The 23,886-nt window shown below is 38.2% G+C and overlaps 1 protein-coding gene across 3 annotated transcripts in view; it reads right to left on the bottom strand.

Moving 5' to 3' along the window:
• Positions 1–1,259: 1,259 nt before the first annotated feature.
• MKLN1 (muskelin 1) overlaps positions 1,260–23,886 on the bottom strand; it is a 376,956-nt gene continuing 354,329 nt past the window's right edge. For all 3 annotated transcript variants that reach the window (XM_045495670.1, XM_045495671.1, XM_045495669.1), the window contains 3 exons: positions 22,762–22,864; positions 12,042–12,096; positions 1,260–1,612 (listed from right to left, as the gene is read on the bottom strand). In XM_045495670.1, coding sequence (XP_045351626.1) covers positions 1,491–1,612; positions 12,042–12,096; positions 22,762–22,864 — 280 coding nt within the window. In that variant the 3' untranslated portion in view covers positions 1,260–1,490. The remainder of the gene's footprint in view (positions 1,613–12,041; positions 12,097–22,761; positions 22,865–23,886) is intronic.

Raw genomic sequence — 23,886 nt, 5'->3', positions numbered from 1 at the left:
CCATTCCCAAATAAGTTAAAACCAAGCAACAAAGACAGAGTGAAGAGGGATCTCAGTCTCATTCCTATACATGAGACTTTTCAAAAGTGCAAGTCAATTTTTTCTCTTTCTTTGGTGAGGCCTAATCTCGCTATTCAGGGACATACTCAATTCCATTAGGTCATTCACTTTTCACAGCTACTGGACTGATGAACATTTATTGTACCTAGTCGGCTTGAGGCACGGTGGGCATCGGTTGCATACAGCACACTTTTTGAGCAAGTGTAAGCACTGGCCAGGTGTGGGTTTCCTACACTGCACTCTACAGCACCTCATGGAATGACACATAATACCTCCAACCCCCACATCTGCCCTTCTTTCAATGAAAAAATATCTGTACCATTATTTTCTTTTTCTCCATTTAAAAGCCTGTGTGTGCTTAATGAAATCCCTGTCAGCTGTATTCCATCGGACAACTACAAACCATTATTCTTTAAAATATCAGTGTACAGAAACAGATGTAGGAAGCTAACGTATATGGAAATAACAAAAGCATAGCTCTGGAAACCCACCCTCCCAAGTGAAAATGCTACAAAAAGCACAAAGGAGAAATGGAAGCATAGCTCTACCAGAGAAAAGAGTCGTTTTCTTCCAAAATTTGCTACAAAGACATCAATGAACATATTAATCACTACTGGAATCTTCTTGCTGGTAATTTTTATAATGGCTCTTAAAGGTTTTGAACTATATTCTCCTCAGTTTAAGGTTTCTGTGACTCAAAGCTATTGTAATATCCGCTATAAAATATATCATTATAGAAATACTATAGACCAATCTCAGATAAGTGCCTGGATCAATCTTGGGTTTCATTTTTTAGTTCTATGACAAGGGGCATACATTTGAGCCCTCTGTTCTTCCTATTGTTTAATGTAATACAAGACTCTAGTCAACAGAGACACATACATCACTTTTACATCATTTGCCCTACAGAACTCCACACTTTTAAGAATGAATTAAAGAGGTAAACAAGTGACATTACTTATAAGCAGTTTGCATGATGCGAGGTAAACTGAAATGGGAAAGGAGGAGAAAGAAAGCCAACACAAATCAACAACAAAACCCCAATTCTTACATTACAGCACTGAGTCTGTTAATAGTGCTTACTTGCCCCAATTTTATAAAAATGAAATAAAAATCAGAAAAGGGTAAACTGCCTGATTACTTTTTCTTTTATACTCATTAGTTCTTAAAAGTTAAAGTAAGAAAAAAATATATATATATTTAAATGGAAAGTATACCAATTTCACTTTATTAGCCTAATTCAGGAATGGGATGAGGAGAAAGGGGCTGAGGTCAGGTATGAAGGAAGAGGGTTAAAAGTTGTGACAGTAAAGATCCCTTCAAAATTCTGGTGCAGTCCTCAATCACTGCAGCCTAATTGTCAGTCAACGGAGTTGGACTCCAAAATACTGAAATCAGACGTTCTCCATTTCTGTCCAGTGACTCTTCAGTTACAGCGTGATGAGGTCTACCAGGTTGCCTTTGGGAGGAGTCATGCTGTCAGGAAAGAAATTTACTAAGGTGTCAAAGAGCTGAGTTCTTTGAGCATAGGTGTGATCCACATCGGAAAAGCCTGGTAAAGGGAGAGATACAAAGAAACTCATCCATTGTGTCTAAAACATGTAACGGAGAAGCTAGTTGAGAAAAGCAGCAATGTAGAATGCAAAAATCAAAACCAAATCTGATTTTAAAACCAGACAAATGTAGGTCCCGAACCCAGGTCTAGTACCTGGCAGTGGTGTGATCTTAGGTGAGTTAATCAGCCTTTCTCCAACTGTCTGGTCAGCTATAAATTTGTATTAATCTTGTATACTCATGGGGATATTGTGCATATTAGATATAATTATGTGAGAAGCACCTGTTCTAATGACTGGCACTTTAGTAACTAATACTGACTCTCTTCTTTTCTTTACATTTACCTCTTCTAGTCCACTGAGGAAATTTCTGCCTCTTTTCCAACTTTATAATACTTCCGACCACTAACATTTTTTTATAATAAAAAAATACAATAAAATCAAAATGAAAAATAAAATCACTTTCTTTAGAAAGTGGTCTAAAATCATTAAGGTCCCAAGAGCTGAATGTAGTCTCAGAGAACTGAGTGAAAACATAACTGAGGGAAAGAAATACATGTATGATAGCAGAGAACAGTACCTGGCCATACATGTTTGATACTATGCACCATGCTCTACCCCAGGCACACGTTGTGTGAAAAACAGAGCAATGAATGACTTTTCTGCAGGTAAACATTAGAAAGTGGATGACAGAGGTGCCTGGGTGGCTCAGTCAGTTGAGCGTCTGACTTTAGCTCAGGTCATGATCTCATGGTTCGTAGGTTTGAGCCCCACGTCGGGGTCTGTGCTACCAGCTCAGAGCCTGGAGCCCGCTCAGGATTCTGTGTCTTCCTTTCTCTCTGCCCCTCTCCTGCTCATGATCTCTCTCTCTCTCTCTCAAAAATAAACATAAAAAAAAAAAGTGGATGACATTCTTAAAAGGTGGGGGCCAATGGAACTACAGGATTTTTTCCCCTTTAACCTTTAGTAAACATTTAATTTTCAAGTTCATTCCAGTCAAAGGAATATTCAGTGAGATGCTTCCTTCCTTTAGTTAGCTGCTGTATTGCTTTAAGCTGCCTCAAATTTCTTATGTACATATAACGAATGATAAACGAAATAGTCTTTTGATTTCCCCATTCCTGAAATGGCTGAGACATGAGAGCCCTATAGACTACCACAAGAAACAGAAATAGTGCCAGAAAGAGTTATATATGCCATAATACTCAGTGAAAATTATTTCAAATTGGACCAATTTTCATTCAACTTAGAATACTGTTTTAGGTGCACTGTTTTCATTCTTGTAAAGAACATGAACAGAACAGAACATTGCCAAGGATATCAGTTTCCTGGAAGGAAAATAAACAATGCCTCAAGAAAAGTACATTCTTTTTTGTTAAAAAAATTTTTTTACTATTATTTTAAGTTTGAGAGCAAATGTTTACTTCTTTGGAGCTTAAGATTTAACAAAGAAATATCATGGAAAAGAACAGAAGGAAATACTCCAAAATGTAAGCAAAGGTTAGCTTTGAATGATGGTATCACTTTTTCCCCCTATTTAAATTGCTTTTCTGAATTTCTAAATTGCTTTATTTTCAACTTATTTTGAAAATTTTCAAATTCTTAGACAAGTTTCAATAATGCAACAAATATTCATATACCCTCACCTAGATTACTTAATTGTTAACATTGTCAAATGTTCTCATTCTTTCTGTTGTTTGTACCCCACACATACTTTTTTTGTGGAACTATTTGGGAGTAAGTTGTAGACATTTTCACTCATACTTGAGTTCATTTCACCTAAGAACATCACTTGAATAGCCACTATATATTAAATTTGGGAAACTTAACAACAGTCTTTTTTATAGTCATTTTCTCCACTAAACTAAAACTCAATCCACTATCAAGTATTTAGTTTTTGGGTCTTTTAAAGTTTATTATTTATTTTGAGACAGAGACAGTGCAAGTTGGGGTGGGGTGCAGACAGACAGGGAGACACAGAATCCCAAGCAGTCTCCGCACTGCCAGTGTGAAGCCCGATGCAGGGCTCAAACTCAACAAAACCGTGAGATCATGGCCTGAGAGTCAGACGCTTAACCAAATGAGCCATCCAGGTGCCCCTTCAAGTCTCTTTGGCCTGGAATAGTTCCTCAGCCTTTTTTTTTTTTATTATTAAAAAAAACCCGTTTATTCATCTTGAGAGAGAAAGAACACAAGTTGGGCAGAAGCTCTGCAGAGAGAAGGGGAGAGAGAATTCCAAGCAGGCTTCACGCTCAGCATGGAGCCAGCCCAATGTAGGGCTCGATCCCACCTCAAGATCATAACCTGACCTGAGATAAAGAGATGCTTAATAGACTAAACCACCCAGGTGCCCCTCAGCCTCTGTTTTTTTTAATGGCACTGATATTCCTTTTTTTTTTTTTTTAATGTTTATTTTTGAGAGAGAGAGAGAGACAGAGCACGAGTGGGGTAGGGGAGACACAGAATCTGAAGCAGGCTCCAGGCTCTGAGCTGTCAGCACAGAGCCTGACACGGGGCTCAAACACACAAGCTGTGAGATCATGACTTGAGCCGAAGTTGGACGCTTAACTGAGTCACCCAGGCACCCTGACACTGATATTCTTGAAAAGTACAGAGCAGTTATGTAGCAGAATGTGCTGGATTTGGGTTGTCTGACTGCTTCCTCATGATCAGAATGAAATTTATGCAGTTCTGGCAAGAATACTACATAAGTGATACTGTGTCCTTCTCAGTGCATCATGTCAGGAGGCACATGCTATCAGTGTGTCCCAATGTTCACTTTGACCACTTAAGCTACAGTAGCCAATTTTTTTCCAATGTGAAGGTGTTCTTTTCTACCACTATAATTAGTAAAATATTGACGAGGATACAATTTGAGACTGTGTGAATATCCTGTTCCCCAAGAGACTTGCACCCAATGATATTAGCATTCACTGATGATTCTTGCTAAAATAATTATATCTTGCTAAACAACTACAATGCTGTTTTTCTAATTACAATTCCTTCTACATTTGTTGACTGACATTAATTATAAAGTTTTTTTTCCCTTCCATTTTATTTGTTTGCATGAGTATGTTCTCATGGATCCTTTTCTTCTTCAATATATTGTATTTATTACTGTCATTATTCATTTTTTTTTTTTTCAACGTTTATTTATTTTTGGGACAGAGAGAGACAGAGCATGAATGGGGGAGGGGCAGAGAGAGAGGGAGACACAGAATCGGAAACAGGCTCCAGGCTCTGAGCCATCAGCCCAGAGCCTGACGCGGGGCTCGAACTCACGGACCGCGAGATCGTGACCTGGCTGAAGTCGGACGCTTAACCGACTGCGCCACCCAGGCGCCCCTCATTATTCATTTTAATACTCATACTGTCCCAGTTTGGGCCAGTGAGAGCTCTTTTGAGCTGGTTTCTATGTCTTTTTTAAATGTTCCCATTAACGGGGCACCTGGGTGGCTCAGTTGGTTGAGTGTCTGACTCCAGCGTAGGTCACGATCTCGTAGTTTGTGGGTTCGAGCCCCACGTCCAGTTCTGTGCTGACAGCTTGGAGCCTGGAGCCTGTTTGGGATTCTGTGTCTCCCTCTCTCTCTCTGCTCCTCCCCCACTCACGTTCTGTCTCTGTTTCTCAAAAACAAATAAACATTAAAAAAGAATTTTTTAAAAAATACTCTGTTCCTTTCTGGCACAACAAGATATCCAAGCTCATCTTTACACAGTTCTGGAATGAGCCATTTTCCCAAGGACGCCTTATTCCTTTTTAGTGGTAGCATTTAGAAACCAAGATCAGTTGTGCTAATTGCCAAGGGTGGTGCTGTTTCTAGGCCTATCCACATATGTACACACATATTATATAGCTTTTTTTAAGCCAAAATCACGAGTTCGTGATTTCATTGATGATTCTCAGGTTTTTTTTTTTTTTTTTTTTTTTTTTTTTTTTTTTTTCAACGTTTATTTATTTTTGGGACAGAGTGAGACAGAGCATGAACGGGGGAGGGGCAGAGAGAGAGGGAGACACAGAATCGGAAACAGGCTCCAGGCTCTGAGCCATCAGCCCAGAGCCCGACGCGGGGCTCGAACTCCCGGACCACGAGATCGTGACCTGGCTGAAGTCGGACGCTTAACCGACTGCGCCACCCAGGCGCCCCGATTCTCAGTTTTTAAGAACGTTAAAGGATTCTTCCTCTCCTTATCCCATTCCCTATTTATAGTACCTCCTTTCTTCCACTAAGAAAACTGACATTCTGCAATATCATATTTACTCATTTGCTCAACCTGAAATACACACAAAACACATTCCAGAATTACTATATCCAAACCACTACAGGCAAAACACAAGATTTCTTTGCTTTCACTGTCTTTAAAATATATTTCAGTAGGAGTATGGTCTAAGCATTGTACTAAACATTTTCTCTCTCCCCCCCTGCTATTGGGTGGTAATGTTACCAACTGGATAAACAGGCTTCTGTTTGTAGTCAACTTTCAGGTTTTTCCTTTCTTTATTTTCTATATTTGTAAAAATGTGATGTTTTATTTTTAGGAGAAAATATTGATTCTGTGGTAATCCTCTAATGAAGTAATACCTATGTATTACTAATGAAACACCTGTCTTCTTATGAAATAATATCAAATGAAGTAAATACATTTCCATGAGATTAAATGATTTAAGAGGGAGGGAAACACTGAGTTCCTGCTGTGTGCTAGGTAGTTTATGCATGACCACATTTCATTCTTATAAAAAAAATAATGAAGCGTTTATCATAAACTCCCCTTTCGTGTGAGACAGGTTAGAGAGATTCAGTAATTTAGTAAGATCTCACAGCTGGTGAGAGAAGAGAATAGAACGTGGACCCATGTCTGTCTGACTCCAAAGCTCATTTATGTATTTTTATTAACAAATATTCACTGAGTGCTTAAACTGTAAGCAGTGTGCTAAGTTTCTTTAACCCTTAAAAGAACATGTTTAATTAATTTTTTGACTTAAATATTTTTATCATTGGAGTATACTGACATACAATGTTATGTTAGTTTCAAGTGTACAACTTAGTGATTTTTTTAATTTGAGAGAGAGAGAGAGAGTATATGTGAGCAGGGGAGAAGAGCAGTGTGGGGGGGGAGAGAGAGAGAAAGAGAGAATGATTCAATGAATGAATGAATGAATGAATGAATGAATGAATCTTAAGTAGGCTTCACAGTCAGCACAGAGACTGACATGGGGCTTGATCCCACGACCCTGGGATCATGACCTAAGCTAAAATTAACAGCCAGACACTCAATCAACTGAGCCACCTAGGTGCCCCACAATGTGGTGATTTTTACTTAATTCCATACATTACTCAATACTCCTCACAGTAAGTATAGTTACCATCTGAACAGGTTTTATTTTTATTCACCATTTACCAGTGAGAAGACTGAAATTTACACTATCATTAGATGAATGTTTAAATTATGGTAGATCCTATTATGCAATATCATATATCACTCAATAAGAATACAATAGATTATAGTTTCTTGCAAACATCTCCACGCCACATCATTAAATTTTAAAATGTTATGTTGTAGAATACATATTTTACATTGTGTAATAAAACCAGAACATACAGAACTATACATCTGTGTGTCTGTGTGTACAGTCCATCCTTATTATTCAGATATTTGTGCATTTGTCTGCCCATTAAAATTTAGCTGAAACTCAAAATAAATACTTGTGGCACTATGTGGTCTTGCACAGACAAGTGGACAGCTGGGAAAATACACAAACGTTCTCAGCTGAGGATGAACTGGGTGATGCTCTGCCTTCTTTTTTCACCTCTCACATTATAAACAAGTGTCCTTTTTGGTCTATTGGTGTCATGTTTTTTGCATTTTGTGCTTTTTGTTGGTGACCTCACTGCTTAAAATGATCCCCCAAGTGTAGTGCTGAAGTGTTGTCTAGTGTTCTTAAATGCAAAAAGGCCATAATGTGCCTAATGGAGAAAATGTGTGTGTTAAGACAAGCTTCTTTGAGGAAAGAGTTACAGTGCTGTGGCCTGAGTTCAATGTTAATGAATGAACAATAGGGAACTTAACTCCCTACGTCCCATAGGGTAATGGTTCAGTATTCACTAATTCAGCCATAACAGAACAGACTGATGACTTAACAGAACTACTGTAAATAAAGAGAATCAGCTGTATTTGTATATCTGTGTATATGGTTGTGTGTATGTGTGTGTTTGTGTAAAGATCTGCCAGATATGAAAGGTTACACTTGAGAGGAGACAGAGCTGAGGAAAGTTGTTCAGGAAGAATCTTAAGCTTTATCTGTAGTCAATGTTTTTTTAAAAAATACATTAAAAAGGGTAGGCACTAGGAACGTAACATGACTAATTAAAAGGCAGAGCTGGGACAAAAACGGTTACACTGATTATCATAAATCTCACACTCCTAATCAATGTTTCTTTCACTTGATTTTCATCATAAAATGGAATAAGAAATTAATCAGAGTAGTAGAAACTGGTAGAGCTCAATGAGAAGCAGTATAGTTGGTAGTTTATAGTGAGCTCTGAAGCCATACTATCCAAGTTTCTATCCTTGTTTTGCCATTCACCAGCACTATTCCTGGGCAAGCGTCCCAGTTTCTTCACATATAAAAGGGCCTCACAAAAGTAGCTACTTCATAGGATTATTATCTAGATTAAATGAGTTAAGACATGTATAGTACTTAGAATAGTACCTGGCCCCATAGAAGTGCTCAATAAATACTAGCTATCACTTTATTGCTACTATCATGACTAAAGATAATGACTGCTCTAAAAAGAAAAGTGAACTATTAGGAATATACAATACTTTCAACTTAATATCCTATACGGACTAGGTAAGTTTTCCTATTTACATTTTTCTCCTGGATATAAGTTTATTTATACTTTCTATTGCTAATAATAAATTCACTATTATATAAAAAGTATCTGTAAACATGTGGGTTACAGACAAGAGGTTGAAGAAAGTATCTTTTATTAAAAAAATTTTTTTTCATGTTTATTCATTCCTGAGAGAGAGAGACAGAGTGCAAGTGGGGGAGGGGCAGAGAGAGAGGGAGACACAGAATCTGAAACAGGCTCCAGGCTCTCAGCCGTCAGCACAGAGCCTGAAGTGGGGCTCAAACTCATGAGCCGCGAGATCATAACCTGAGCTGAAGTCAGACACCCAACTGACTGACTCTCTCTCAATCTCTCTCTCTCCTTCCAAAAAAAAAAAAAAAAAAAAAAAAAAGGCAAAATGCTCTACAAGACAGATTTTTTCCTAGTTCTCACATACCTTGCTGAAAGTATGCTTAAACTGTACCAATGCATACTTTCTGGAACCAAGACACAGCTCTAAAAATTAGCAAAATGTCTGAGTTCAAGCTTAAAAGTGCCCATAGCCACCAGAAGCTCTAAAGATCCCCAGAGGTTATTTTGCTCTGAAGTCTGTCATTTTTCAAAATTAAGATGTCAGCTGTCTGTAAATCACTTTCCATTTTTCTAATTCTTTAAGGTACATAGGACATTAGTCGATAATTAATTCTCACTAGGAGGTTAAGAGAAGCAATTTGGAAGGAAGTCTGTCAGAAACTTTAGCAGAGGCAAATTTTTTGGAGAATTTAGAAAATGAAGTATTTAGTTTATCTATACATGAAAAAAATGTATACAACTAGAGACACTGGGCTGGCTCAGTTGGTGAAGCGTGTGACTCAATCTCAGGGTTGTGAGTTTCAGGCCCACATTGGGTGTAGAGATTACTCAAAAATAAAAATCTTAAAAAATGTATATATCTACACGTGAAATACCCCACTTGATTTCAACTCTAAGTGGAGTGAAGATAAGACAATCTGATGGGAAATAAACAAGAGTCAGGAACTTGAAGTAGGCATGAAACATTAAGAAAAATACATTTTGTTTATAAATAATATACCAAATTTCTCCTTATTAAAATTGGCATAAAGTCTGAATTTGCCTTTCATCCAAACTTACCAGTGTTACAAGGTTACATTTTTTTTTAAATCCTTTTCTGTTTTTTAATTTATTTATTTTGAGAGACAGAGCGTGCACCCAGAGGGGCAGAGAGAGAGGAGAAGAAAGAATCGCTAAGCAGGCTCCAAGCTGTCAGCACAGAGCCCGATGTGTGGCTTGAACTCATGGTTCGTGAGATCATGACCTGAGCCCGAAACCAAGTTTCCGATGCTTAACCGACTGAGCCACCCAGGTATCCCAAGAAGATTATGTTTTTGAGGGAGGTAATATTAATAGTACTCTGAATGGGGCACTTACTGTTTTATTGTGTTAAGTGTTCGCCATAATTATTTCACCTAATTCTCTCAACTTAAGGTAAGTACTCTTATTACCTCCATTTTATAAATGGAGAAATTAAATATTACAAAGGTGACTTGCTCAGGGCACCTGGGAGGCTCAGGTCACGATCTCACGGCTTGTGGGTTCAAACTCCCCATCAGGCTCTGTGCTGACAGCTTGGAGCCTGAAACCTGCTTCGGGTTCTGTGTCTCCTTCTCTCTCTCTGCCCCTCCCCTGCTCACACTCTTGTCTCTGAAAAATAATAAATAAATGTTAAAAATTAAAAAAAATAAATAAAAAGAAAGGTACTTGCAAGAGGTCACTTTTTTTTAAGTAGGCTTCACACTCAGCGTGGAGCCCAATGTGGGGCTAGAACTCACGACCCTGAGATCAAGATCTGAGCTGAGATCAAGAGTTGGACACTGAACCGACTTAGGCACCCAGGCACCCCTCAAGGTCGCTTTTTGAAATTAATTTGGTTGAAATTAGCAAGTGGCAGAATTGATATCTGAACCTAGATTCTGACTCTTAATCACTCTCCTACACTCTCATCTCTAACTACTAAACATACTGCCTCCTTCAAACACGGTAGGAAGTAAAACCCCACAGGAATTTTCTTTTTGTATTTTTTTCTATTGTTTGTATTGTTCTCAGTGTATCTGAGGTTTGCTCGGAATCCAAGTAAAACAAACTGTTCCTGAAAAATATATTAGCTGGCAGTGAATGGGGAAGAGACCAAAGAAAGGAGTTAAGTTAAAGGTAAAATATTTGCTGACACCAACCTAACATATTTAAATGACTGCCAAGACATTTTTGTTCTAAAGGCTAAATATAAGTCAGCCAGAGACATTTTAGTGCTGCCCACCAATAAAATAGAAATAATGGCCCTGGGCTGTGGTATCCATGCATAACAAGGCACATGTTCATTCAAACAATATCTATGTGCCAGGTTCCTAATTCATGTATCACTAAATCTGTCTCAAATGATGAAATTCACAAGGGTATGGACTTTCTAAAATAATGCTTATACTTAAGGTCTTCATCACAGGGTTAAGCTCTCTGTTAGCCTCAAAATATTTGTATGGAATAGTGCTAAACAATTATCTAAATTTTCAGAGAACCTATGTTTTATAGCAAAGTGTGCTCAGTCCTACCCTGTGGAATCCTATGTGTTCCGGAATTAGAACTCAGGACTAGAGGTGCCTCTATCAGTGGAGAAGCCTCGATTACTGGTTATGGAATAAGAAAGGGCAAGACCCCAAGGAAAATTGCTATTCTTTCCCATCCCACTGAAAAACACCAGAATTATATATGTTCTGTTCCTTTGAGGTATAGCTCACCTTTAGGAGACAGAAGGATGATGAAGAAATTAAATTGCTATCCCAAAGTGTTTATGCTAGAGATAAAGACTAGTATCTGTATTTCATATACTGGAATTTATGTTTTTATGTGTTTATCCTAACAAAAAGATTCTTGAAAATTCACCTGATTTCTGCTGGATTCTGTAAGATTCCCCACTTCACTACAGTCTAGTTACGTTAATAATCCATTGATACTAAATGAGAGTACTCCTAAATGGAGACTGATGCCCATATCTGGAGTGTCTGAGAAACACTGGAGTTTCAAGTAGAGTTTATCTTAAACAATTAAAATAACAGCATACAAAATTTGGCATTTTCAGGGAAGAGATAATGCATTTTCTCTGATCTCAAAATGATTTTTTCACTGCCTACCCGTCACCAATCTGTTGATTCCACAAAGAATAAACTGAGAGGAAAAATCATCCCACCAAGAAATGTCATCTAATAGTTAAGTGTATGAGTAGTACACCTACATTCCAAAACCATGCTATACGAGTTAATTTATTTTGATCATGCTTCTACTGCCATGTGTTTGCATAAGAACCCAGCAATTGGTGTAACAGGAACTGCAAACTGACCCATGAACTGGTGACTGATGCTTGGAAAATAACTCTGTAGCAGGTTATTAGAAATTTTGCAGGCTACCTTGAAACTTGTTTTGTTTAGATGAACATCTCGCCTGATGTTTCACTTAAAAGAAACCAAAATCCAATCCCTGAAATGGTAGGGCATGTAAGCTAGATAAACTAGGCTGGAATACTTACCTAGAGCTGTAAAATCTGAACCAGATTTGAACAGAGCAGAAGCTAGGAGCTGAAACTGTAAAAGAAAAATAGAAGCAAATTAGCTGGCTAAGCATATTAGAGAAAAACTACGTGTCAGTTTGACCATTTATTAGCCACTGTAGGTCTCTGCACATGTGCTGCAGAAGTCTGTTCACTAAATAGTAGCAAGAACACCACATTTAAAAAAATATGCTGATTTTTTTTATTATTATTTTTTTAACGTTCATTTGTTTTTGAGAGGCAGAGAGAGACAGAGCGCAAGCAGGGGAGGGGCAGAGAGAGAGAGAGAGACACGGAATCTGAAGCAGGCTCCAGGCTCTGAGCTGATAGCACAGAGCCCTAAATGGGGCTTGAACTCACGAACCACGAGATCATGACCTGAGCCAAAGTCGGATGTTCAACTGACTGAGCTACCCAGGTGCCCCAGATTTTTCTTCTTAAAAAAAAAAAAAAAAAAAAAAAAAAAAAATTAAATGTTTATTTATTTTTAAGACAGAGACAGACAGAGCATGAACGGGGGAGGGTCAGAGAGAGAGGGAGACACAGAATCTGAAGCAGGCTCCAGGCTCTGAGCTCGAACTCACGGACCGTGAGATCATGACCTGAGTCGAAGTTGGATGCTCAACCAACTGAGCCACCCAGGCACCCCCCAGATTTTTCTTTTCTTTAGACATTTTTTTTTTTTTTTTTTTTTTTGAGAGAGAGCGTGGGAGCATGCACGAGCGGGGGAGGGGCAAAGAGGGAGACACAGAATCCCAAGGAGGCTCCAAGCTGTCAGTGCAGAGTTTGATGATGTGGGGCTCAAACTCACAAACTGTGATTTCATGACTTGAGCTGTAATCAGGAGCTGGACACTTAACTGACTGAGCCACTGAGGTGCCCCAAGAATATACTGATTTTTCTACCAGACTGCTTTCCAAAATACTGGACCAAGTCTTGGAATTACTTTATTTTTAAAATTTATTAAAGTATGTATGTACTTATTAACAAATAACGGGTCAACTGAAATTGAGAAAGTTTATAAGAACTACTATATTTACTTTAACTTGGGAGAACTATTCATCTTTATCTTGAATGAGGATGGCTGGAAAATAGGTAAGTTAAAGGAAGGAGTAGACCAATGAATAGAATCTCAATGGAATTACTTAGCACTTTGTAAGATCTGAGTGGTTGATATCACTGATTCCTCAAGATGTGCTTCCAGTCTTTAAAATTTCAGGTATCAATCACATCAATATTTGTAAGCTCTGACTTATGGCCTTTTGAAGGGCAGAGACTGGACAAGTATTCCAGAAGTGATTATTTAAGCAAGAGTTAGGAAAAAAGGGAACAAAAGGAAAAATTTAAGATACACGGGAAGTGTTTTTGTTTTGTTTTTTTAAATATTCTCGGGGTGGGGTGTGCCTGGGTGGTTCAGTTGGTTAAGCGCCGGACTTTGGCTCAGATCATGATCTCATGGTTCGTGAGTTTGAGTCCCGCATTAGGCTCTTTGCTGACAGGTCATAGCCTAGAGCCTGCTTCAGATTCTGTCTCCTGCTCTCTCTGCCCCTCCCACAGTTCACGCTCTGTCTCTCTCAATAAATAAATGTTAAAAAAAAAAAAAAAATTCCCCACTCTTAGAAAATATTCTGCCAATGGAATAAAGACAGTCTCTTTAGCAAGTGGTGCTGGGAAAACTGGACAGAGATATGCAGAAAAACGAACCTGGACCATTTTCTTACACCGTACCCAAAAATAAAACTCAAAACGGATGAAAGACCTAAATGTAAGACAGGAAGCCATCAAAATCCTTGAGAAGAAAGCAGGCAAAAACCTCTTTGATCTCGGCCGCAGCAACTTCTTACTCAACATGTCTCCAGAGGCAAGGAAAACAAAAGCAAAAATGAACTATTGGGACCTCATCAAAATAAAAAGCTTCTGCACGGTGAAGGAAACAATCAGCAAAACTAAAAGGCAACTGATGGAATGAGAGAAGATATTTGCAAATGACATATCAGATAAAGGGTTAGTATCCAAAATCTATAAAGAACTTATCAAACTCAACAACCAAAAAAACCAAATAATCCAGTGAAGAAATGGGCAAAAGACACAAATAGACACTTTTCCAAGGAAGGCATCCAGATGGCTAACACACACATGAAAAAAATATCACTCATCATCAGGGAAATACAAATCAAACCCACAATGAGATACCACCTCACACCTGTCAGAATGGCTAACATTAACAACTCAGGCAACAACAACAGATATTGGCGAGGATGCGGAGAAAGAGGATCTCTTTTGCACTGCTGGTGAGAATGCAAGCTGGTGCAGCCACTCTGGAAACCAGTATGGAGGTTCCTCAAAAAGTTGAAAATAGAACTACCCTATGACCCAGCAATTGCACTACTAGGCATTTATCCATGGGGTACAGGTGTGCTGTTTCGAAGGGACACATGCACCCCCATGTTTATAGCAGCACTATCAACAATAGCCAAAGTATGGAAAGAGCCCAAATGTCCATCGATGGATGAATGGATAAAGATGTGGTGTGTGTGTGTGTGTATATATATATATATATATATATATATATATATATATATACACACACACAATGGAGTGTATATATACTCCATATAGATGAACACAAAGGAAGGGAAGCAAAAATAATAAAAAATAGGGAGGGGGACAAAACATAAGAGACTCCTAAATATGGAGAACAGAGGGTTACTGGAGGGGTGGGGGGGGGGGGGAATAGGCTAAATGGGTAAAGGGCATTAAGGAATCTACTCCTGAAATCATTGTTGCACTATATGCTAATTTGAATGTAAATTAAAAAAATTCTGGGTATTAGTCCTCTGTCAGATATATCTACTGCAAATATTATTTAGTCTGTGGCTTGTCCATTTTTCTAAAGTCTTCTAATGAAACTTTACTTCTGATGAAATCCAACTTAGCAGGCTTTTTACTTTTAGGGTTAATGCCTTTGTGTCATGTCCATGAAATCTCTGCCTATACCAAGGTTGTGAAGATGTTTTCTTCTTGAAGCTTTATTGTTTTAGGTTTTATATTTAGGTCCATCTTTTTTTTTTTTAATTTAATGTTTATTTATTTTTGAGAGATAAGAGCACAAGCAGGGAGGATCAGACAGAGAGGAGAGACACAGAATCCGAGCAGGTTCCAGGCTCTGATCTGTCAGCACAGAGTCCAACACGGGGCTCGAACCCACAAACCGTGAGATCATGACCTGAACCAAATTCAGACACTTAACTGACTGAGCCACTCAGGCATCCCTAAAATTCTTATTTTCTCCTTCTTCTTCTTTTTTTTTTTTTTATTAAAAAAAAACATTTAAAAAAATGTTTTTATTTAAAAAAATTTTTTTGTAAACCTTTATTTTTGAGACAGAGAGAGACAGAGCATGAACGGGGGAGGGTCAGAGAGAGAGGGAGACACAGAATTGGAAGCAGGCTCCAGGCTCTGAGCCATCAACCCAGAGCCCGACGTGGGGCTCAAACTCACGGACTGCGAGATCGTGACCTGAGCTGAAGTCAGACGCTTAACCGACTGAGCCACCCAGGCGCCCCTGTTTTTGTTTATTTTTGAATGAGAGAGAGACAGAGCATGAATGGGGGAGGAGCAGAGAGAGAGGGAGACACAGTATCCGAAGCAGGCTCCAGGTTCTAAGCTGTCAGCACAGAGCCTGATGCGGGGCTTGAACCCACAAACTGAGATCATGACCTGAGCCGAAGCCGGACACTCAACTGACTGAGCCACCCAGGCACCCTGAAAAATTCTTATATTGTAATTGTTCATTGCTAATATAAAAATCACTTTTTGGGGCGCCTGGGTGGCTCAGTCGGTTAAGCAGCTGACTTTGGCTCAGGTCATGATCTCACGGTCCGTGAGTTCGAGCCCCGCGTCGGGCTCTGTGCTGACAGCTCAGAGCCTGGAGCCTGTTTCAGATTCTGTGTCTCCCTCTCTCTGACCCTCCCCTGTTCATGCTCTGTCTCTCCCTGTCTCAAAAATAAATAAAACGTCAAAAAAAATAATAATCACTTTTTCCCCCTATTGACCTTGTATTCTATAACCTTGCTCAATTCACTTATTTTAGCATATTGTTTTGCGGACTGCACAGGGTTTTCCATATACACAATAATGTGATCTATACACACAATTCTGCTTTTCCCTTTCCAATCCATACACTGCTTATTCCTTTTTCTTACCTGATTGCACTAGCTATAACTTCTGGTACAATGCTGAGTAGAGGATGTCTGTTGATAACAGGCATCCTTTCCTTGTCTTAATCTTCAGGGAAAGAGTTTTATAATTAGGAGTGAGAGCTTCATAGATGCCCTTTATGAGATTTAGGAAGGTTCTTTTCATTCCTTGTCTGCTAGTTTTTGTTTTTTGTGTTTTTTATCATAAATGGGTTTTAAATTTTGTCAAATGCTTATTCTCCACTTATTGAGATGATCTAAGGTTCTTCTCCTTCATTCTATCAGTGTGGTGAATGACTGATTTTTAAATGTTAAACAGACTTTATATTCCTAGAATATACTCTCACTTAGTCATTATGCATTTACCTTTTTATATATTGCTGGATTTAATTAGATAAAATTTTATTAAGAATTTTGCATCTCCATTCACAAGAGGTATTATAGCTTTATAATAACACAAGAGGTTTATAGTTTTCTTTGCTTGTAGTATTTTTGTTGGGTATTTAATATCAGTCAAGGTGCTTCATAACAGGATGTAGAAAGTGTTCTGTCTTCCTCTCCTTTCTTAGAGTCTATGAAGAGTTGCTATTTTTACTTCCTTCATTCCTGAATGAATTTAGTGAGATAGCCATCAAGAGTCCAGTTTTCTTTTCTTTCAAAAAACACTTTGAAAGGGTTTTATTTTTTTTATTTTAGAGAGTGTGGGTGAGACAGCAAGCGGAGGAGGGACTGAGTGGGGGAGAGGGAAGGAGTGAGACTGAGGGAGGGGGAGGGGAGAATCTTAAGCAGGCTCCCTGTTCAGCACAGAGCCCAATGTGGGGCTCTATCCCAGGGTCCCAGGATCATGACTAGGTGCCCTGAAAGTTGTATTTTGTTTGTTTGTTTTTTAAGCTATTTATTTTGAGAGAGAGAAAGAGAAAGAGAGAAAGGAAGGGGCAGAAGGTTCAGGGAAAAAGAATCCCAAGCAGGCTCCATGCTGTGAGCAGAGCCCAGTGTGGGGCTGGAACTCAACTCACTGGAATTTATCCTTTAAATTAAACCATAAGATCATGACCTGAGCTTAAATCAAGAGTCGGATGCTTAACTGAGCCACTCAAGTGCCCCCCCAAAGTTTTTAATTACAAATTCAATCTATGTCTGTAACTGATATGGAGCTCCTTGATATTTTCTAATTCTTCTGTGTCTGTTTTGTTGTGCCTTCCAAGGAATCTGTCCATTTCAGCAAGTTGAATTTGTTGGTAGTTCATAGTATCTCCTTATTCTCTTTTAATATATATAGGGTCTGTAATAATGTTGACAACTTATATTTTCACTATTTTTTTTCTTCCTAAGTTTGGCTATTTTATTCACCTTTTCAAAGAACCAACTTTTCACTTAAAACATTTTTTTCTATTATTTGTTTCCTAGTTCATTATTTTCCGATCTTCTACTTCTTTTAGGGTTAATTTGCTCCTCTTTTCTGACATCCAAGGTGAAAGATAAACATTACTGGTTCTACATGTGGAAGGATAGGGAGAAAACTATTATTTTAACAACCTGATTTAGTGGAACTGGTATGTACTGACCTAGGATTTTAACAGGTATCAAGTGATACTATATAATCTGAATAAAGCCAAACCTGAATATCTAACTATCACCTCAATGTATAAGGCTGGCTGTTCCACAACCATCTCAAACTGAAGATATATCCAACATTATACTCCTGGTCCCAGTCAGGAGTCCACACCCAGCACCCCAAACAGCCTTCTCATTTCAGTTGATGGTAACTCCATCCACTAAGGCTAGTAACTTTGGAGTCATTTTTTTCAAACACTACATCCAGTCGATGAAAAAATTCTGTTGGTTCTACTTTTTAAAAAAGTTTTTAATTTTCAGTTAGTTAACATACAGTGTCACATTGGTTTCAAGTGTACAGCATCGTGATTCAACACTTCCATACATCACCGTGTTCATCACAAGAGCATTCCTTAATCTCCATCATTGATTTAACCCACTCTCACCCACCTCCTTTCTGGTAACCGTTAGTTTGTTTTCTATAGTTAAGAGTCTTTTGGGCCACCTGGCTGATTCAGGTGGTAGAGGATGTGACTCCTGATCTCTGGGTTATGGGTTTGAACCCCATGTTGGGTGCAGAGATTACTTAAAAAAAAAGAGAGAGTCTGTTTCTTGGTTTGCCTCTCCTTTTTCTCCCCCTTTGCTCATTTGTTTTGTTTCTTAAATTCCACACATTGAATAAAATCATATGGTATTTGTCTTTCTCTGACTTATCCATTTAGCATAATATTCTCTAGATCTGTCCATGTCATTGCAAATGGCAAGATTTCATTCTTTTTTATGGCTGATAATATTCCACTGTGTATACGTGTACACACACACACACACACACACAAACAATATCAATCAATGCACACATGGGCTGTTTCCATAATTTGCCTATTATAGATAATGCTGCTATAAATATCAAAGTGCATGCATGTATCCCTTTAAATTAGCATTTTTGTATTCTTTGGGTAAATATCTAGTAGTGCAAATGCTGGACCATAGGGTAGTTCTACTTCTAACTTTCTGAGGAAACTCTACACTGTTTTTCACAGTGGCTGCACCAGAGTTTGCATTCCCACTGGTGATTCCACCGTTAACATCTACTGAGAATCTGATCTACTCTACTTCTATTTCTACTGCTGCTACTGGGTCTGAGCTACAATAATGCCTTCCTTAGAATTTCTGTGGTCTCCCTTATGGGTCTCTCTGCCTCCACTCTTATTCTCCTTTAGTCTATTCTCAATTACAGCAGTCAGAATAATCTTAGATCTTAGTGATCTTAGGTAAGACATAAAGCAGATCTTATCACTCCTTAACTGGCTCCTTATTCATTCAGAGTGAAAACCAAAGTCCTAACAGTGACTTAAGAAGTCATTCACCATATGATTTCCCAATCCCTGCTCTTACCTCTCCGACCTCATCTCTGACTCCTCTGAACATTTTTACCTCTGCTCTAGCCACAGTGGCCTCCTTGCTGTTCTACACAAAGCCAGAATGTTCCCACCCTCAGGTCCTCGTTCTAGCCCTCCCTTTGCTAGGAATTATCTTCCCCAAATTAGCTGCTTAGACTCCCTCACACCCTTCAAGTGTCTGTGTGCAGCTCATTTCTAAATGAGGCCTGTTATGATCATCCTACTTAATACTGCAACTGCCCAATTCTCACCCCTTCTAACTCTGATCTCCCTTTATTTACCCTTTTCATCTCTTTTTAATTTTCTCATTATACCTATTTCCAATGTACTATATAACTTATATACTTTATAAACTGTACTTTATAATTTGCTATATAATAGTTTATTGTCTTTCCTCAGTGGTAGTAATTACCACCCAGGAAGGTATTTTGCTTGGTTCACTAATGTACCTCTTGTGCCTAGAAGAATGCCTGGCATATTGTAAGGACTTAATACACATCGGTTAAATGAATGACACCAGTACTTTGGAAGCTCAGTAGAAATATAATTAATACAAAATGTGTAATACTGGCTGAAAACTTGTTTTTCTCATTCCTTCTCTATTATAGAATCTTCTGAAAATGGCAGAAATAATTTAGGCAACCTTCTCTTGGGCCTTTTCTAAAAAATTATATCATTTTCATAAGGTTTATCAGGACCTCATTGCCAATTTAGAATCCATGTTCTGGAGACTGAAGGAAAGCAAAGAATCATTATTTGGTATATAGCTGGTAATCCACCATCATTCCAATATAGGCACAATGATGATGATCATCATAATAGGTGCCCCCCAAAAGAGAACCACTTATAGTTGCTGATACAATCATTTAATATAATAAAAATTTTGTAAAATATACACAGAGAACAAAAACAAGTTACTACAGAAAACAGCAGTAAGGTCTGTTTTGATAAGTGGAATGGTATGTTATAAGGAGAGAAAGATCTCTATGCCTTACTAACAAATACTGTGAGTATATATCCTAGAACTGTCACCAAGGGATTTCTTTTACCAAAACAAAATCCATTCACACATTTTAAAACAAAATAATAATCTCACAGACCAGTAATTCTCAATGTCAGGAGTGTTTTCAGTTTTCTGTTACATAAGAGCAGACAGAGAATCTTAGGGTGAGGGTATTGTTTTGAAAAAGTTTGGAAGTGATTCAGATGCTGACACACATGTGCACAGCACCATTTTAACTAACTTCAACTAGGGCTAAACAACTCTTAACAGATACAGCTATTAAGAAATGGAATGGAAGTCTGTGGCATACAAAATCATAATTTGAAACTACTGAGGAAGTGATAAAAAGAGAAACCTGCTACCAAAATTTAAAAAATGGCTCAATTTGAACTCAAGATACCTCCCTGTCCTGGCTTTTCCCATTAGCTTAAAGAATGAACTGTTCTCTTTGGCCTACTTGCAGCTGGCACAATTGAATTTATTTACTTTGCAATATTTTGTTTTAAGTTTTTAAGTCGTTGGGTTTTTTTTGAGAGAGAAAGAGAAACAGGGGCGGGGAGGGGCAGAGAGAAAATCCCAAGCAGGTTCTGCAATGTCAGTGCAGAACCGGACTCACGGCTAAAACTCACAAACCGTGAGATCCTGACCTGAGCTGAAGTCGGATGCTTAACTCATTGAGCCACCCAGGAGCCTCTGTTCTGGCTTGGTTTTAAAAAATAAGAGAAAACAAAACAAACCAAAACAAAAAATAAGAGAAAAATGAATGTTCCCGGTAACAGCCATGTCAGAATAACTATGGAGAAAACACAAGGAAATTTATTTATAACGTTCAAATGCCTGGTCTAATACAATGCACATTAATGGGCTCTTTACAACTATGTTCAGTTATAAGCCATAACAGATTAAACCAAACATATTCTGCTACTTGGGGATAATTCCCCATTTCAAATAGTATCATGAATTGATTGAAGACGCAAGGAAGACAATTAACTGACCCCCTTCAGATGGTCCTAAATTGTGTTCTGCTGATTCTCCACCTAGGGAAGGGTTACAACCAATACTAAGTAAGAGCAACTATGAAAGAGAAGCTCTTTGTTTTGGTGCCAAGGACACACAGGTTCTACTGCTTGAAAGTACAATGAACCTGGTACCTGAAAGTGATTTGACATTAAATCAGAAGCCCGTGTTACTGGGGAACAAAGAAAAGCACTGCCTGATGTTGCTATTACAAAGCCAAAGTGAAACAACAGATAACAGGGAAGTAGATGGAAAGGACAGAACTAGATATCGTCAGCACCAATTCTGTGAGTACAAGGTAAAATGGATTGCAGTTCAGATGTTGCAAGATGAACTATGAACAAGGATGCTTGGCAAAAGTTAAAGTGACAAAAGAATCTCAGAAGTTAGTAGGAAGACCAGCTATGACTATGAAATTCACTGCAGGTATATTCACACACCACAGATAAGCAAATATTCCCCACACTGGGGGTACAGATTACCCCTAAAAATATTATATCTTCTCCTTCCCTCCCATATTAGGTAACCACAACAACAACAACAAACCCCTGAAAAGTAATGACCTGCTATTAATTCTCAAAGTTAAGGACTCCTAATGAATGAAGTCAGTAGAATGTAGTCCAACTATCCTGCTGTGACATCAAGGTAGAAGGGATTCTAACTCCTACCAACCTCTCTTCACTTTGTCCCTACAAAAGAGGAGAGTTTTCTTTCTTCTCTTAAGGGATTTTGGAGTACCAACAGAAAAGTTCAGGGACATGTGGGAGGCTCAGTCGGTTGAGCATCTGACTTCTGATTTTGGTTCAAGTCATGATCCCAGGGTCATGGGATCAAGTCCCGTGTGTGATTCTCTCCCCCTCTGCCCCTTTCCCCTGCTCACACACACTCTCTCTCTCTTAAAAAAAAAAAAAAAAAAGACTCAAACTGAGGCATGTAATCCTTAAGTGAAAGAAGCATGGGACTATGAAAGCAAAAATTTCTATTTGCTTCCCAACACACAAAACTAAAGTCTAAATTAAAATTTTAAACCTGAGAATCCTTTTCTGAATGGATCAAGGGCTTTTTGTGTGACCTGAACCTTTTGTTATCACATGAAAGTAAGCCTTTTCAATTTTTATTTCATCTGCTCTGTGCCACTTTATTATTTTTTTTTCAGAGAGACGGAGGGAGAGAGAGAGAGCGAGCGAGCGTGCATGTGCACGTGTGCATAAGCAGGGGAGGGGCAGAGAGAGAGAGAGAGAGAGAGAGAACGCGAGCCAAGCAGGCCCCATGCTGTCAGTGTGGAGCCTGACGCAGGCTCGAACCCACAAACTGAAAGGCCATGACCTGAGCTGAAATCAAGAGTCAGAGACCCAACCGACTGAGCCATCCAGGTACCCCCTGCTCTATGCCATTTTAAAAATTATTATTGTCATCCCATTTTCCCCATTTTCCTTTAAACATCTAAGAGCAAAATCAGCAAGTAAGAGTTAGAAAGACTTTTTTTCTTTTAATGCTCACTTTGTGAAGTTTATTATCACTTTTACCTCTTTTGTCTCTTCTGGGTCTGAATGATCCACAGTTATATAAAGATCGTTTTGTAAATATTTCAGAGCACTAAGGGGATCCATTTGGGCCTTTTCTTCAAACCTAGAAAATGTAAACAAGAACAATAATTGTCTGGAGTTATGGGAAAACATCAGAAATGTCATTCAGACCTGGAGTAGAATATTGTGTCTAAGGAGTCACTGTAGATATCTAAAAAAAAAAAAAAAACCCTGTGTTTGGGAATCCAGAAGTAAGAATACTGCCATGGAGACAGTACAGCTGTGGAATTCCTGGAGATGTCATGGTGATGCCAGGAGGTCACAGGCAGCTGTGGAGCGAGAGACTGGGTAGGAGTACCTCCTACCCTCTTCTTAAAACTACAAGCTAAGATTAAATCAACTACAAAACATAGTGAACATGTCAAATATTTTACATAACAAAACTGCAAAAGAGCCAAATGTTTCATGAGAAACAAGTAGAGATAAAATAAAAATACTTGATTAGATTTGTGCAATATACATTCCATTAGAGGTCCTTAACAGGTCAGAAACAGATAAGAGTATACTTTCTTTTCACGAGTATCATGGACACTGATTGAATATATATATATTTTTTAATTGCTCAAATATTTTTAACAAGATTATTTCCCGTCTCAGTCAATAACAATAACAATTGTAGCAACCACTTATCAAGTATTTGTTATATGCTAGAAAATGTATCAAGTATTTTACATATATTACTTCATTTATCCCCGTTACAATGACGATGTTTTATTATCATTTTTTAAAAAACAGATAAGAAACTGAGGTTCAGACAACGAACTTGGCCCATATAAGAGCTAAAAAAGAAACAATGCATTAGTTCTCCAAAAGAATAAAAGTCTGCTTGGGACTATTTATCTATTTAAATAAGATACTATCCCATTGTTATAATTATATATGGATTTATTAATAACTAATAAGTTAGGATGTTTTTCAAAATATTGTATAGAGAATAAGTAGAGAAGACAATTTCATTTGGGTGAGGAAAATAGAGACTTTCACAATGGTGTTCAGGCTGATGGCATCAATAATTTCCCGTCTTTAAGAGTTAATCTCAGTGATAGAATACCTGTATTTCAAGCA

Source organism: Leopardus geoffroyi, chromosome A2 (genome assembly GCF_018350155.1).
Source record: "Leopardus geoffroyi isolate Oge1 chromosome A2, O.geoffroyi_Oge1_pat1.0, whole genome shotgun sequence".
Taxonomy (NCBI): Eukaryota; Metazoa; Chordata; class Mammalia; order Carnivora; family Felidae; genus Leopardus; species Leopardus geoffroyi.
This window is presented reverse-complemented; position numbering and strand designations above follow the sequence as displayed.